This window comes from Ursus arctos, unplaced genomic scaffold (genome assembly GCF_023065955.2).
Source record: "Ursus arctos isolate Adak ecotype North America unplaced genomic scaffold, UrsArc2.0 scaffold_6, whole genome shotgun sequence".
Classification (NCBI taxonomy): domain Eukaryota; kingdom Metazoa; phylum Chordata; class Mammalia; order Carnivora; family Ursidae; genus Ursus; species Ursus arctos.
The window spans coordinates 71,898,266-71,910,752 of NW_026623078.1; the positions used below are offsets into that span (position 1 = coordinate 71,898,266).

At 42.1% G+C, this 12,487-nt stretch overlaps 1 protein-coding gene across 1 annotated transcript in view; it reads right to left on the reverse strand.

Moving 5' to 3' along the window:
- Positions 1-12,487, reverse strand: part of WASHC5 (WASH complex subunit 5) — a 59,238-nt gene that overhangs the window by 24,889 nt on the left and 21,862 nt on the right. The window contains exons 10-17 of the mRNA XM_026495420.3: positions 12,356-12,483; positions 8,623-8,752; positions 6,248-6,360; positions 4,596-4,762; positions 4,443-4,518; positions 3,013-3,123; positions 2,102-2,242; positions 980-1,060 (exon numbers count right to left, since the gene is read on the reverse strand). Coding sequence (XP_026351205.1) covers positions 980-1,060; positions 2,102-2,242; positions 3,013-3,123; positions 4,443-4,518; positions 4,596-4,762; positions 6,248-6,360; positions 8,623-8,752; positions 12,356-12,483 — 947 coding nt within the window. The remainder of the gene's footprint in view (positions 1-979; positions 1,061-2,101; positions 2,243-3,012; positions 3,124-4,442; positions 4,519-4,595; positions 4,763-6,247; positions 6,361-8,622; positions 8,753-12,355; positions 12,484-12,487) is intronic.

Below are 12,487 nucleotides of genomic sequence, written 5' to 3' on the forward strand. Positions count from 1 at the left end.
CTTTGGGAGAGCAAAAATTAGAATGTGGGCCCTAATAAGTATTGGGGAAAATGTGGGCAGATATTTCATGAAACAGTCATTTCAGAAGACAGTCTGGCGGTATTGAGAGAAATTAAGTATAAACACACCTTAAGACCCAGTGACCCACTCCTGGGGGGGCAGATTTCGGAGAAATTCTTGCACGGTATATAGTAGAGACATGTTCAGAGAGGTTTGTGATAACAGGGAGTGTTGGGGTGAAAACAGACAATATGGGTGTCTGTGCCTCGGGAAATGGTTAAGTGGAATGTAAAATTCTATGCAGCAGTGAGAAGTAACCAACTGCCCAACTCATAGCGACATAAATAAATTCCAAAAGCAATAACTAGTGAGAAGAGCTGGAAAAGAATGGGCCTTAGGGCACAACAAGAGGTAGAGAAATCAAACACATGCACACGGAAAGTAACACCTCGTGCTTAAAATGCAGACTCGCCTCTTTGGGGACAGAAATCGAACATACAGTGTGGGTGCTACTGGGGATGGGAATGGCTGTGGGCATCCAGATGAGAAAGAAAAGATGAAGAGAGGAGCTTGCATGCATCCATGATGGCAATGGCCAGACAATGACAATGGGGCAGGATTATCTCAGCTCTCTGCACCTGAGATGCAATATAAAAATACTAAAAGGAAAGAAGGGTGGGAGAGAGCAAGCCAGCTGTTTGGCCAAGGGAATCGAACCATTTTGCTCTGTTATTACAAAAATTCAATAAAATGGATTTTTCTTAGATTTAAGTAACTTCTGGGTATGGATGAAAAATCAGGATTATAATGCTCTCTCCTCCTCCATCAATAAATGAGTAAAGTGAAGATCAAGAGCTGAACGTGAAACAGTAAGGGACAGAGGATGACAACATCATTCCCCGCTCCCCATGGGAGAACCACCACAGTAATCCAAACGAAGAGTCCATGAGGTCACGGGGACCAGCACGGAAGCCTTTACCTTGATGATGCCAACCAAAGTTGTCTTCATCATTAAGATGCCTTCAGTAAAAATGGAAATAGCATGAGTGAGCTTGGCGACCTTTAACAGAGAAAAAGAAGTTAATGAGGGACTTCAGATAAAAGACCCATTGTCTCCAGGAAGTGAGAACAACTGGCTGATAGTCCTGGAATGAACCAAGACAGCAGGAATGATGTGCCCCAGCCAGAAATGAGGATCCATGATGGAACCGGGAGACCACTGTTAGCCATGCCGGGAACGCAGTCAGCAGACGTGAAATCGTTCTTTAAATGCTGACCAATTATTTCCCCTTCTTTGGACCTCAGTTTCTCATGTATAAAAGGCAGGCAGGATTCCATGAGATGGGTGGTCCTTTCCACGTAGAAAAGGCTCATCAAGACCCTAACAAGGTAATCTCCTCTTGTCTGCCTTCTACTTTTTTCCCCAAGCAACACAAGGAGACATTGATAAGGCAGACCAATGCTATATTTCTGCTTGTGAATAAAAACATAAATTCAAAGCTTAAAGATCAAAATTCCTGATGTAATTTTTGGAGTTGTGTCAGGATGTAAAACTGACGCTGGGATGAAATGTGATGACAGTGGGCTTCCTACTGTCAATTTCCACTTGATTTCACTTTTGCACATCTTTTAAGTTCGGGGGAAAGAAGAGCAGAGGTATTTGGGAAGAACAACCCCTGAGGCTGCTTAACTACTGAGTGGGCTTTAAAGTCTGGCTGGAGGAAATGGCTAATGGAACCCAGATGACTTTAAGCCACTGATCTGATGTACAAAGCGGGAACCCGAATGTGAAAAGTCGGGGCGATCCAGCCCAAAGAAAAGAAGGGCTGATTCGCCAGGACTGTTCAGGAGAAAAGTGAGCAGCTGAGCTCCACTTCCTCTGAGGACACTCAGGCTGCCGAGGCCTTAAATAACTCCGGACAAGCTAACGAATAGAAGTATGACTGTGCTAACTTGGCACAAGTAGTTATCACTGAGAGTAGGAAAAAACACATCAGAATCAGTCTGGAGGCCCTAGGGATATGGCAGGCGACACAGACCTGGGACACGTCATGGTTTGGGTTTTAAATATCAAAAGGCAGAAGTCAAAGGGACACGCCACCTCATATCGTGGGCCAAGCTGAGCATAGTCCCTCAGCTTGTCTTTGTCCAGGCGGGTCGGCACTTCGATGATATCATGGGTCTGAAGCTTTATGATCTTTAGAAGAGAAGTAAACATGCTTTCTGGAATGATCTGCAAAACCTTTAGTGAAAGAGAAAAGAGGAAAAACAGTTGACCATCTCTTTTATTTTTCTTAGCTGATAAATGCCAAGACGGCAGGAAGACAGTCCCGGTGTGCACAAGGAGCCACTTGTCTACAGGAAGGGATGGTAGGGGACTTAACAAGAGCTGTTTTAACATCTGCTCTCAGGCACATGGCTACGTTCCTTCAAACATGAACTGCTCGCAAGATATACTCCTCATACACATGCAGCAAAAAGATGTATCTTTTCCACATTACAAACTCTCCAGAGACTGCGGATCAGAGGTGTTAGTAATATGGCTGAGGGGCACTCAGTTAGTATGAGACGCGCGTGATTTTGAACCCAGGTCTGCTGAGCTCCACGCTGTACCTGAAGTTACTGCAACGAGGACCAAAATTCCTCTGGAAACTTTAGGTTCTAACTAGGATATGTTGGATCTAGATCTGGCTCTTTTACCAACTAGCTCTGTGACTTTGTGGAAGCCAACATCATCTCTATTTCAGTTTCTATACCTACAAAATGGGGGTTAATACCACCAGCATTTAAATAAACAGGTATAAAAGTTCTTTGGAAGTAAAAACACATCTGCGTATCCACAGTACCAGTAAGAGTAAGTTTATGTTCAGATATTGCAAATTTCTGGAATCAAGTTAAGAATAAGAGAAGGGAACATGGGTATACTTTTTATAGGGCCCCAAGCATCCTTTTTGTCTTTAAGTAGCAGCTAGTTTGCCAATAAAATAAATATCACCTTGATGCATCTCTTACCTTTCTCACATAGGACACCAATTCACCGGAGTAATATTGAGACACACTGAGAAGATCAGGACTATTTGCTTGATTAATTCGAAGAAGGGGAAGATCAAGGGCAGAGGCAAGCTGCAAGAAAAGTAGGCATATGTGTCTCCATCTCAAAAAGTTCTAGAAACCTCTCTTTCTAGAAGGAGTAAACATATAACAAAGCTCTTGGGTCCTACCTGGGAGAAAGCAACAACCACTGAATGTCGTCAAAGTCATTAATAGTTTCTGACAATGATACAGTTTTTAAAAAACAACAGTCATCTGCCTGAGAACCATGGCAGTGGTTCTCAAACTCCGGTCCCTGGACCAGCAGCATCAGCATCACCTGGGAACTTGTTACAGATGCCGGTTCTTGAGCCCCACCCCAGATTTACTTACATCAGCCACTCTGGGGGTGAGGCCCAGCCATCTGTGTGGTGACAGGCCTTCCAGGTGATTCTGATGCCCCTCAAGTGTGGGAGCACCGTGCTACAGAAGACAGCTGCTCCTCTATGGAAATCAGACACCCTGACGCATGGATCGCTGTACTGATTCCAATCGAAGACGTCACAGCATGTACAAAGTGCCATTATCTTATGCACCACACCGGAAAAAATGCTGACAATTGCACTTGGATGTGCTGTCAATTATAAAACCCCATCCCTGCTTGCAGTGTTCAAATAGGAAAGAAAGTGTACCTCAGAATTGATATATAAGGAGATTCTGTCAGAAGGCACTGGGTCAACATTTGCTCATTTATCTCTATCTGAAGTTACCTTGACAGCAAGGGCCCTGCTTGTGCTGTCCACCACTATTCCCTCATCTTTACCAGAGACCCTGCTTTGTAGCAGAGGCTCAACAAGAATTGTTTAAATGAGTAAGGAAAAGGACTTAATTCACATCCAAAGAAAAAAGGACCCACATTTTTAGTATCTTGATAGAACGTAAAAAATGTATTTTTTAACTTAAAAACAATTTTCTGTAAGATATCCAACTTATGTGAATTGAAACTTCAAATATGCATGGCGTCTTTTGAAACTGGGCTCTCGTGGAAAAGCTGCTAACAATTTTCAGTCTATAAAAAGACTTAAATTACCTATCTTTTTTTTTTTTAAAAAAAGATTTTATTTATTTATTCGACAGAGATAGAGACAGGCAGCGAGAGAGGGAACACAAGCAGGGGGAGTGGGAGAGGAAGAAGCAGGCTCCTAGCGGAGGAGCCTGATGTGGGGCTCGATCCCATAACGCCGGGATCACGCCCTGAGCCGAAGGCAGACGCTTAACCGCTGTGCCACCCAGGCGCCCCTTCCTAACTTTCTAAAAGAAAGAAATCTTGGGCTGAATTCATGCATGAGGCAGCAATGAAGACCGATTCCTCCCTAGTGACTAAGAATGTGATCTGACTGTTCTTCGCTCACCTTGAGGAACGTAGCTCTGAGTTTAGTAACCATGGACGGGTTTACCCTTATACTCTCCTGCATGATGGACGTGAATCTGTAAAGAGAGATCACTGGTAAGGAGATATCCGTGGAGGCCTTCATCGACGGGAAATGTTAGGCTGGCCACATTACCTGTCAATTAATTGCCAAGCAAAAGAAAGGTCCCCAACGATCTGCATTGTGATCAGGACCTCTTCTTTAATGTTAATGGTTCGGATCATTTGGTGAAGAAACTTGCGAGTATCAGCGAGAAACTGACAGACTTGCAGATTTGATTCCAACTGGTGAAATTCTTGAACCTGTGTCACATAAATACACTTAATTAGAAAATTCCGAACGGCTTCTGTGGTGTTCATTTTTCCCTGAAAACACTTCAGGAAAGTCATGCTGCTTACTAAGAATTTCTTGGCAAAATTTCTATTTCAAATGATAATTCTAGAAACGTATAAGCCAAGTCATAATGTAATGCACAAGTTTCTAGGATTAGAAAATGTTCTACTCTTTTTACTGTGTACGTATATGACGTAATGAGTGGATACTTCCATTTTAGCATTGACAAACACATATTAGAAAATCCTCTTAATTCTGAAGATTTGCATGTTTGCTAAAAAACACAGTAATAGTCACATCACAACCAGGGTATTGACATTTGGACATTATTAAGTTCTTTTGTTGGACTCCTCAAATCAAAATAATGATTCCCCAGCATCCTGAAGTTGTAATGTATATAACTCAAAGTGCCTGGGCCATTGCCGAAATAACTAACACAAATGATAAAAGCCTCTGACATTTACAAAGTTGTTTATAGTTGCACTACAGACTAAAAGATCCAGGAAATGAGCAAAACAGGAACAGTACAAGTGGGCAATTGTAGGCCAGGGAAACTGATGCACTAACAATGGGGAACTGTTTGATGTTGCCATTAACAGTAACTAAAAAAACACCTCTCAAAAAAAAAAAAAAAGCCTTTATGAAAGTATGCCAAATAAAGTATTACTTCTATCTCTTAAGATGTACACTTATACCAGTTGAGCAGGGCTCCAAGTAAGTATGGATGTTTCAAATAGTTGATGGTTATTATTCTCATGCTTTTATTTTTCATTTTAAACCTAGTTAAGCATACAATTAAAATTTCAAGAGTGGGAAAATATAGTAACTCTTTTTTGAATGTGAGTAGATAATATTTAAGTAGATAAAAACAAACTATTTCTTTTTCCGGAAAAGAAAACATCACTTATAAGCATATGATCATTTTTTTAAATAATATTTTTTATTATATTATGTTAGTCACCACACAGTACATCCCTAGTTTTTGACGTAAAGTTCGATGATTCATTACTTGCGTATAACACCCAGTGCTCCATGCAATACGTGTCTATGATCATTATGCGACTATGGTTATGGTTGTGTATTCCTTTGTAGTTTTTCCCCCCAAAACGCTTCCCCGATCTAGAAATGGTGCCTACACTGCGGTGTTGTTTCAGCTTCTGCCGCCTTACCACCATTTCCCCCATGTTTCTATATTGTTTTTAATTATTTTTCCAAGACTACATGTTTCTGCAAGTGGAAGTGTTATCATTTTTGTTGGCATTCTCTTCCTGCTGATCACTTCATTATTTTCCCAATTTTAGGACACTGGGTATAATATTACAGTGAAGAGAGTATGCTTTTTGTTGCTTCTGATGAAATTTTCTCTCAGCTACATTTCCGGGACCAGACTGCAGGGTGGGTCGGAAACTATGATTCATGATCCAAGCGCTGCCATTTAAGAAGGGTTTTCTTACCTCCTCCAGAGCTTGGATGAGCTGCACCGTTTTCCTGCCGGCAGCAGTTGAATCATCGTGATTCAAAGACAGGATTTGTTTTGAGATCTCCCTGAACCAAGCTTGCAGGTTTTCTACGAACACAGAATTAAGGAGACACTGCTGAGACCCCAGGATTCCTGGAGCTGTGGCTCTGAATCTATTCAGGAGCCCCTTACAAATCGAGGTCTCGTTCACAGAGCTTTCGCTGTGTACCTGACATCACCCTGGGGGATTCTCCACACAATAACCACCAAGTGCCTCGGCATGTGACCTGGTAGAAGAGAGGGAACTTTCTATGTCAGTGGCTCAGTCTAACACCTGGTGAACGCAGGTGTGCAACAGAAGGCACGTGAGCGGGGAGGAGTTGGGAAGGAACCGAAAGATGGAACACACAGTTGCCGGGGTGGGGGGAGGGGTTTCTGGAGAAGCAAGGATGGGTAAAGACAGGGGTAGTTTGTCCCTAGGTGAGGGGACAGACATGGGCAGTAGTTTCGGGACAAAAATGACAATGGCATATCTTGGAAGGCAACGAGGGGCAACACGTCAGGAGTGTGAGGGGTTATGTGAACTGCTGAGGGGGTGCCACTCGCATTCACAAACCAATTTCACACAGCAGAGAAAGGGACAGGCACCGATGTGCTCCGGGGACCCTCGGTGTGGCAGGCAAAGCTCAAAGCTTGTCTCACTGAATCTTCACAACCATTTATGGGGGTAGGAATTAGAAGGCATTTCTCCGACCAGGCAACTGATGCCCAGAGACGTTATGGATCCCAGGCAGGGTCACACAGTCACTAAATGGCAGAGCCAGGCTTTCTCAGTGGTCTGGCCAGATTCAAAGGCTTTGCTCTTTAACTCACCAAGTTGATTCCCTTCAGTTTTTTGTTTGTTTGTTTGTTTTTTTGTTGTTTTATCAATGGGATGATTTACTTTAATAAAAGCACTTAAAGGCTTATAATCTGGGTTATTTCAAGAATTGGTATGAGGAACACTAGTTGTAATTTTAAAGTGTTTTTTTGGTAAGCCTGAGGGACAGCTCTGGAGTAGCAGAAAGAGCACAGGGTTCAGGGTCTGAGGTGCCAAGTTCGATCCAGGCTCTGAACCTTCATTACCTTCAGCAAGGGACTACATTTTACAGCTTCAATTCTTTCCATGTAAGGCAAGAATACAGATGTTTATTTCGCAGCCTTATAAGGCTCAAACAAGAAATATTTTGGAAGTATTTCCTAAGCTGAAATATGCTATATAGATGGATAAAGTAGAAGATATTGTTTTGAATGACTTTTGAAGGGATGTTGGGATTTATAAGAACCTAAAAGCGATTAGAACAAAGATGAACATGCCTGATTCTCAAAAACTAATTTGGTTAGATTGTTACAGGTGGTCCCTTGTTTTCTAGAAACAATGTAGTGACCTGCAAAACATGTTGCCAATTTTTATCACATGAATAAAAACACAACCAACTTTTCCCACTAGGAATAATAAAGTAACTTGGAAATACATGTTAGGCCAACCATTCAGCATCAAATAAATCAACAAAAGCCAAATATAGTAATCACAAGATCATATTGGTTAAAAATAGTAGTTTTTTTTAAACAAAAAGCTATACCATTAAGCTTTTTTTAAACAAAAAAGTTAGACTATTCTACTCTATGATTAACTTCATCAGAAATGAATTTCATAGTTAAACATTAAGCATTAAAAAGATAGTTTTTCATCTTAAAATTCAGAATGGTGATTTGAGGGCATTTTGAAAGGTTTCTATCTATATAAAAATTTTAAGTGATACCATAATTTTCTTACAGGTGAAATTTCCTAAAAGAAGCGGAATTAGTATCATTAAGACTTGAGCAATGTTGTTGCAAAAAGTCTGCAGGTCCCCCTTTCTGCCACTAGATGGCAGGAACACCAGGGGGAAAAAGCAGCAAACATTAGAAGCCAAGAATCTTGCATCCCATCTAGGTTAGTAGTTAGTATTATTCTCGAGTGAAGTATCCTGAAAAGATCAGGACGGTTAGGTCCTTTTCTCCCTCCCCACAAATGCACATAAGCTGACACACCAGTGGTGTGTACTATGCTGAGGATGGGGGATGAATTATGCCCCTATGGACTATGAACCAGAGTGTAACACCCCTCTAGCCCAATCTCCTACTTCCAAAGTAAGAAACCTCAAGTCCAGAGAGGCTATGGAGATTGCCCCAGGGAGCACAAAGCTAAAGGCAGCCAAAACTAAGCTTCGGATCTTCCTTAGCAACCTCCTGGCATATAATGACAACGTAAGGACTTTTTACTCTGCTGCTTTCCAGTAATTTGTGTGCACATTTCAAACACACCGGTATTTCCTCTTCAGCAATTACCATTTTTCTCCACTCGGGTTAGGGGTTTCACTCCTGAAAAGACGTCAGCAAGCTCCGTCATCCGCTCCGAACCCTCCTTCTTGTAATGCTCCCATTTGGCTTGCTTTTCTGAAAGCATTTGCTTGAACATCTGTTGAAAGAGACAGAAAAGAATTACTTAAGAGGAAGTCCAGATTCGGCAGTTTACCAAGAAAGCCGGAGCGAAACCCAATTTATTATAAAAATATATGTCTAAAAGTAACATTACCCTGATGTCATCTCTTAAGCTGTCCTACTTTGTACAAATCGAGGGGCAAAGCTAGACCACTGCTAAGAAGTGGTTTTCAGACCGAACGCACATAAGCATCACCTGGATGGCTTTAAACTTCTCAGATTCCCAAGCCCCACCCTTGAAGATTCTGGTTCAGAAGGTCTTGGGTTGGCCCAGGAGTCAGCATTTTTAATATACAAGAAATTTGGTGGCCACTGCTCGAAGTCCTTTCTAAGTAACAATTTGTGGGGTCGTATCTATTTTAAGGTTGGGAAGGTTGAGCATTATCTTGTCTGATGAGTGGAGAATGAACTAAATTACCCACAAAAGTTCTTTCTTTTTGATCACACAGGTCTGTTTGTGAAGTCACTTCTTCATAAAATTAAAATCCTATAAAGGGTTGGGCAGAGGAGGAAATGGTGTATCTCAAGGTTCTGTTTTGTTTTCCCTTGAAATAAATTTTAGAAACATATTTAAGGTATGTCACAAACATACAGGGGTTTATTTCATTGGGCTCCTAAGGGGTAAATATGAGAGTATACAGATTTTTCTCTTAAGAAATTCTTCATTCCTTAGCATCCCAATGCATTTTTTTTTTAAGATTTTATTTTATTGGGGCACCTGGGTGGCACAGCGGTTAAGCGTCTGCCTTCGGCTCGGGGCGTGATCCCGGCATTCCGGGATCGAGCCCCGCATCAGGCTCTTCTGCTATGAGCCTGCTTCTTCCTCTCCCACTCCCCCTGCTTGTGTTCCCTCTCTCGCTGGCTGTCTCTCTCTCTGTCAAATAAATAAATAAAATCTTTAAAAAAAAATTCTAAAAAAATCTAAAAAAAAAAAAGGAGAGGACATGGGCTTGATGATAGGTTCTGCCACACAACACATATTTTTAGTTTCTTCAAAATTCTAGTCACTGTCCCGAATGTCTTTATATTCCTTTTGAAAAGCTGTACCAGGAATAAATTAAGTACTCTAACAGTGTTCTGGCTAACAGAGTAAAGAAGAATTACTGTTTAGTAGCTGCATTATACCACTGGGCTTATTGTATCAGTTAAAACTCCATCAATCATTTTGAAGTTTGAAACAAAGGGAAGTTTATACTCTTGATAACAAGACAAACTAGCTGAGCTTTTTTTTTTTTTAAGGATTTTATTTATTTATTTGACAGAGATAGAGATAGCCAGCGAGAGAGGGAACACAAGCAGGGGGAGTGGGAGAGGAAGAAGCAGGCTCCCAGCGGAGGAGCCTGATGTGGGGCTCGATCCCAGAAGGCCAGGACCACGCCCTGAGCCGAAGGCAGGCGCTTAACGACTGAGCCACCCAGGCGCCCCTGCAATGAATTTTAAAAGATGGAAGATTTCATTGCAGAAAAAGGGATCAAGACTGGTGGAATTTTGTGGGGCCAGAGGAAGAGGAATCTCAGTGATCAGGCAGGATGATTAAGCAATGAAAGTAAGAAGACGAGGAACCGTCAGAATTATTTATAGAGTCTGCCCTATCTTTTTGAATGCCTGGGATCAATCAATGCCAGGTGACAAAGCAGCAGTGACAAAAATAACACTGTGAGGCCTTCATCACAGACCAAATGGCTTGAAGCCCTTTAAACACTCATTCACAGGTTGAACTCACAGGTTTCATATCTTGTAAGATGGAATTTGGAATAGGGGATGGTCTTTCAATTAGGAGATGTACCTTCATACAAAGATTAGAAGAAACACAGGTCCAATCAGTGTGTTTACAGTAGAATCAGAAAGTGATTCTAGAAAAAAGGGTTGGGGTGGGAGGTAGGTTAACGAACTGAGCTGAACTATAAGACATTAAATATTATCTTTGTTTTGCTCGATCTGTATTGGGTGGTTGTTTTTTTGTTTCTACCAGATCTTTCTCTTTTGAAGATCTTTCACAGCGAGTGGGTCTTCTTTTCCTTCTACCAGAACAGACAGAAGGAAGCAGCCTGCTCTATTCCAACAGATTCCAGGAAAAGATTAATGATTAGAAATGCAGGCTTGGCCAGGCAGATGACCCAGACCTGTCCTGATTTCCATGCAACACCACCAAGCTTCAGGGGGGAACCGGCCTCGTTTCAGGACCCTAACTGGACTGACTGCACTGATTCCTCAGGGGTGACTCCCACTTGCCTCTGCAGTTTGCTCTGACCAACAACTAAGGTGCCTGGTTCCTGCTCTTGGATCTTTCTTGGCTTCTCATCTTGGCTTAATCTCTTTCTCTTCCCCACTGCACTGAGAGCTCCTTGATGGTAGGGACATGCCTTGTTCATTTTTGAATTCCTAGCACCTAGCTGGGAACAGAGCAGGTATTCAATAATGATTTGCTATTCAGAGGGAAAACATTAACATTATTAAGAAGATCAAAAAGGGGTAGCGTTTCTCTGATCTTACAAAATGATACCCAGACAAGGCACTGAAAACACTCTGCACATGCATCAGCATGCATTAGCACGAGGTCAATAATCAGCATGTACTTTTCCTGAGCTACTTAATGGGGGAACACAATGTCCTCGCATACCTAGAAGATAAAGAAACATCTAGCATACCACTAACCAGACTGAGGCAAGGTGAAGATCCATTCCAAATGGGCATTAACGTCCCCGGTTAGTTCCTGGGCCCACCTGATCCAAACCCCCAAAGTTACTGGTTACAGAACTTAGGTGTTCCTGGGTATCTGCCATTTTTATTATGCCCACAGAGGCTTTTTTAGCCCTAAGACTGACCAACCTCAGAATTTCCTTCAGGGAACTTGAAATCCTTAAAATCCTTAAGTTGACCTTGTTTAATTGCAAATCCTCCATCCAACTTAAGAGCCCTTTCTAACAGGTTCTCATGGCTTTTCAGATGAAGACTGAAATCCTACAAGGCCAGGCCTGGGCTGGCTCCTGCCCACCTTTCAACCTCGTATCATACCACTTTCTCTTGTATTCTCCCCTCTAGCCAACTGGTCTTTCTGGTCCTTGAATTGGTCATGCTGTTCCCTACCCAAGAGGACTTGGGCATGTTCTGCCCTCTTTCTGGCATGGTCTCCAGATGGCTCCCAACCTTTGTCTTAGCTAACTCTGATAGGTTCCTTCTTTGGGTCCCTTCAGAAGCTCTTGCTTCTCTTCTCAGGGAAGTTGGGGATAGCATCTTTGACTTTAGGTCCTCAGAGAACTATGTCCCTTTCCTTTAGAGCACGTCTCTCAGTTTGCATTTACATTTTCCTTAGTGGGACTCTCTGATTACTGTTCGTAGTCCCCCCTAGATTGCTACCTCCACAGTCTTGTACAATTTCCCCCAACACCGCCTCCCCCCAGCAGTAGGCACCAAACGCCTGTTCAATGTTTAATCCTGTCGTTTTAGTGTAAGAACTATCTCAGACAGCTAGAATCTGTAGCCTGAATCAGAGACACAGTTATGGAATCCTAATCCTTTAAAAATATTTTTAAGCTTAAAAACACTAAGATATTGGTGATTATTTATTCAAGAGTTTTACCTCTTTGAGTATAAACTCAAACTGTGCAGTATCCAACAGCAACTGAAAGAGGATCTTGGGATTGTACCGAGAGTCTGTTAGAATCTGGTCCTTGATTTGACGAAGGCGTTTGTTGTTTGGGTCACAGGCTAG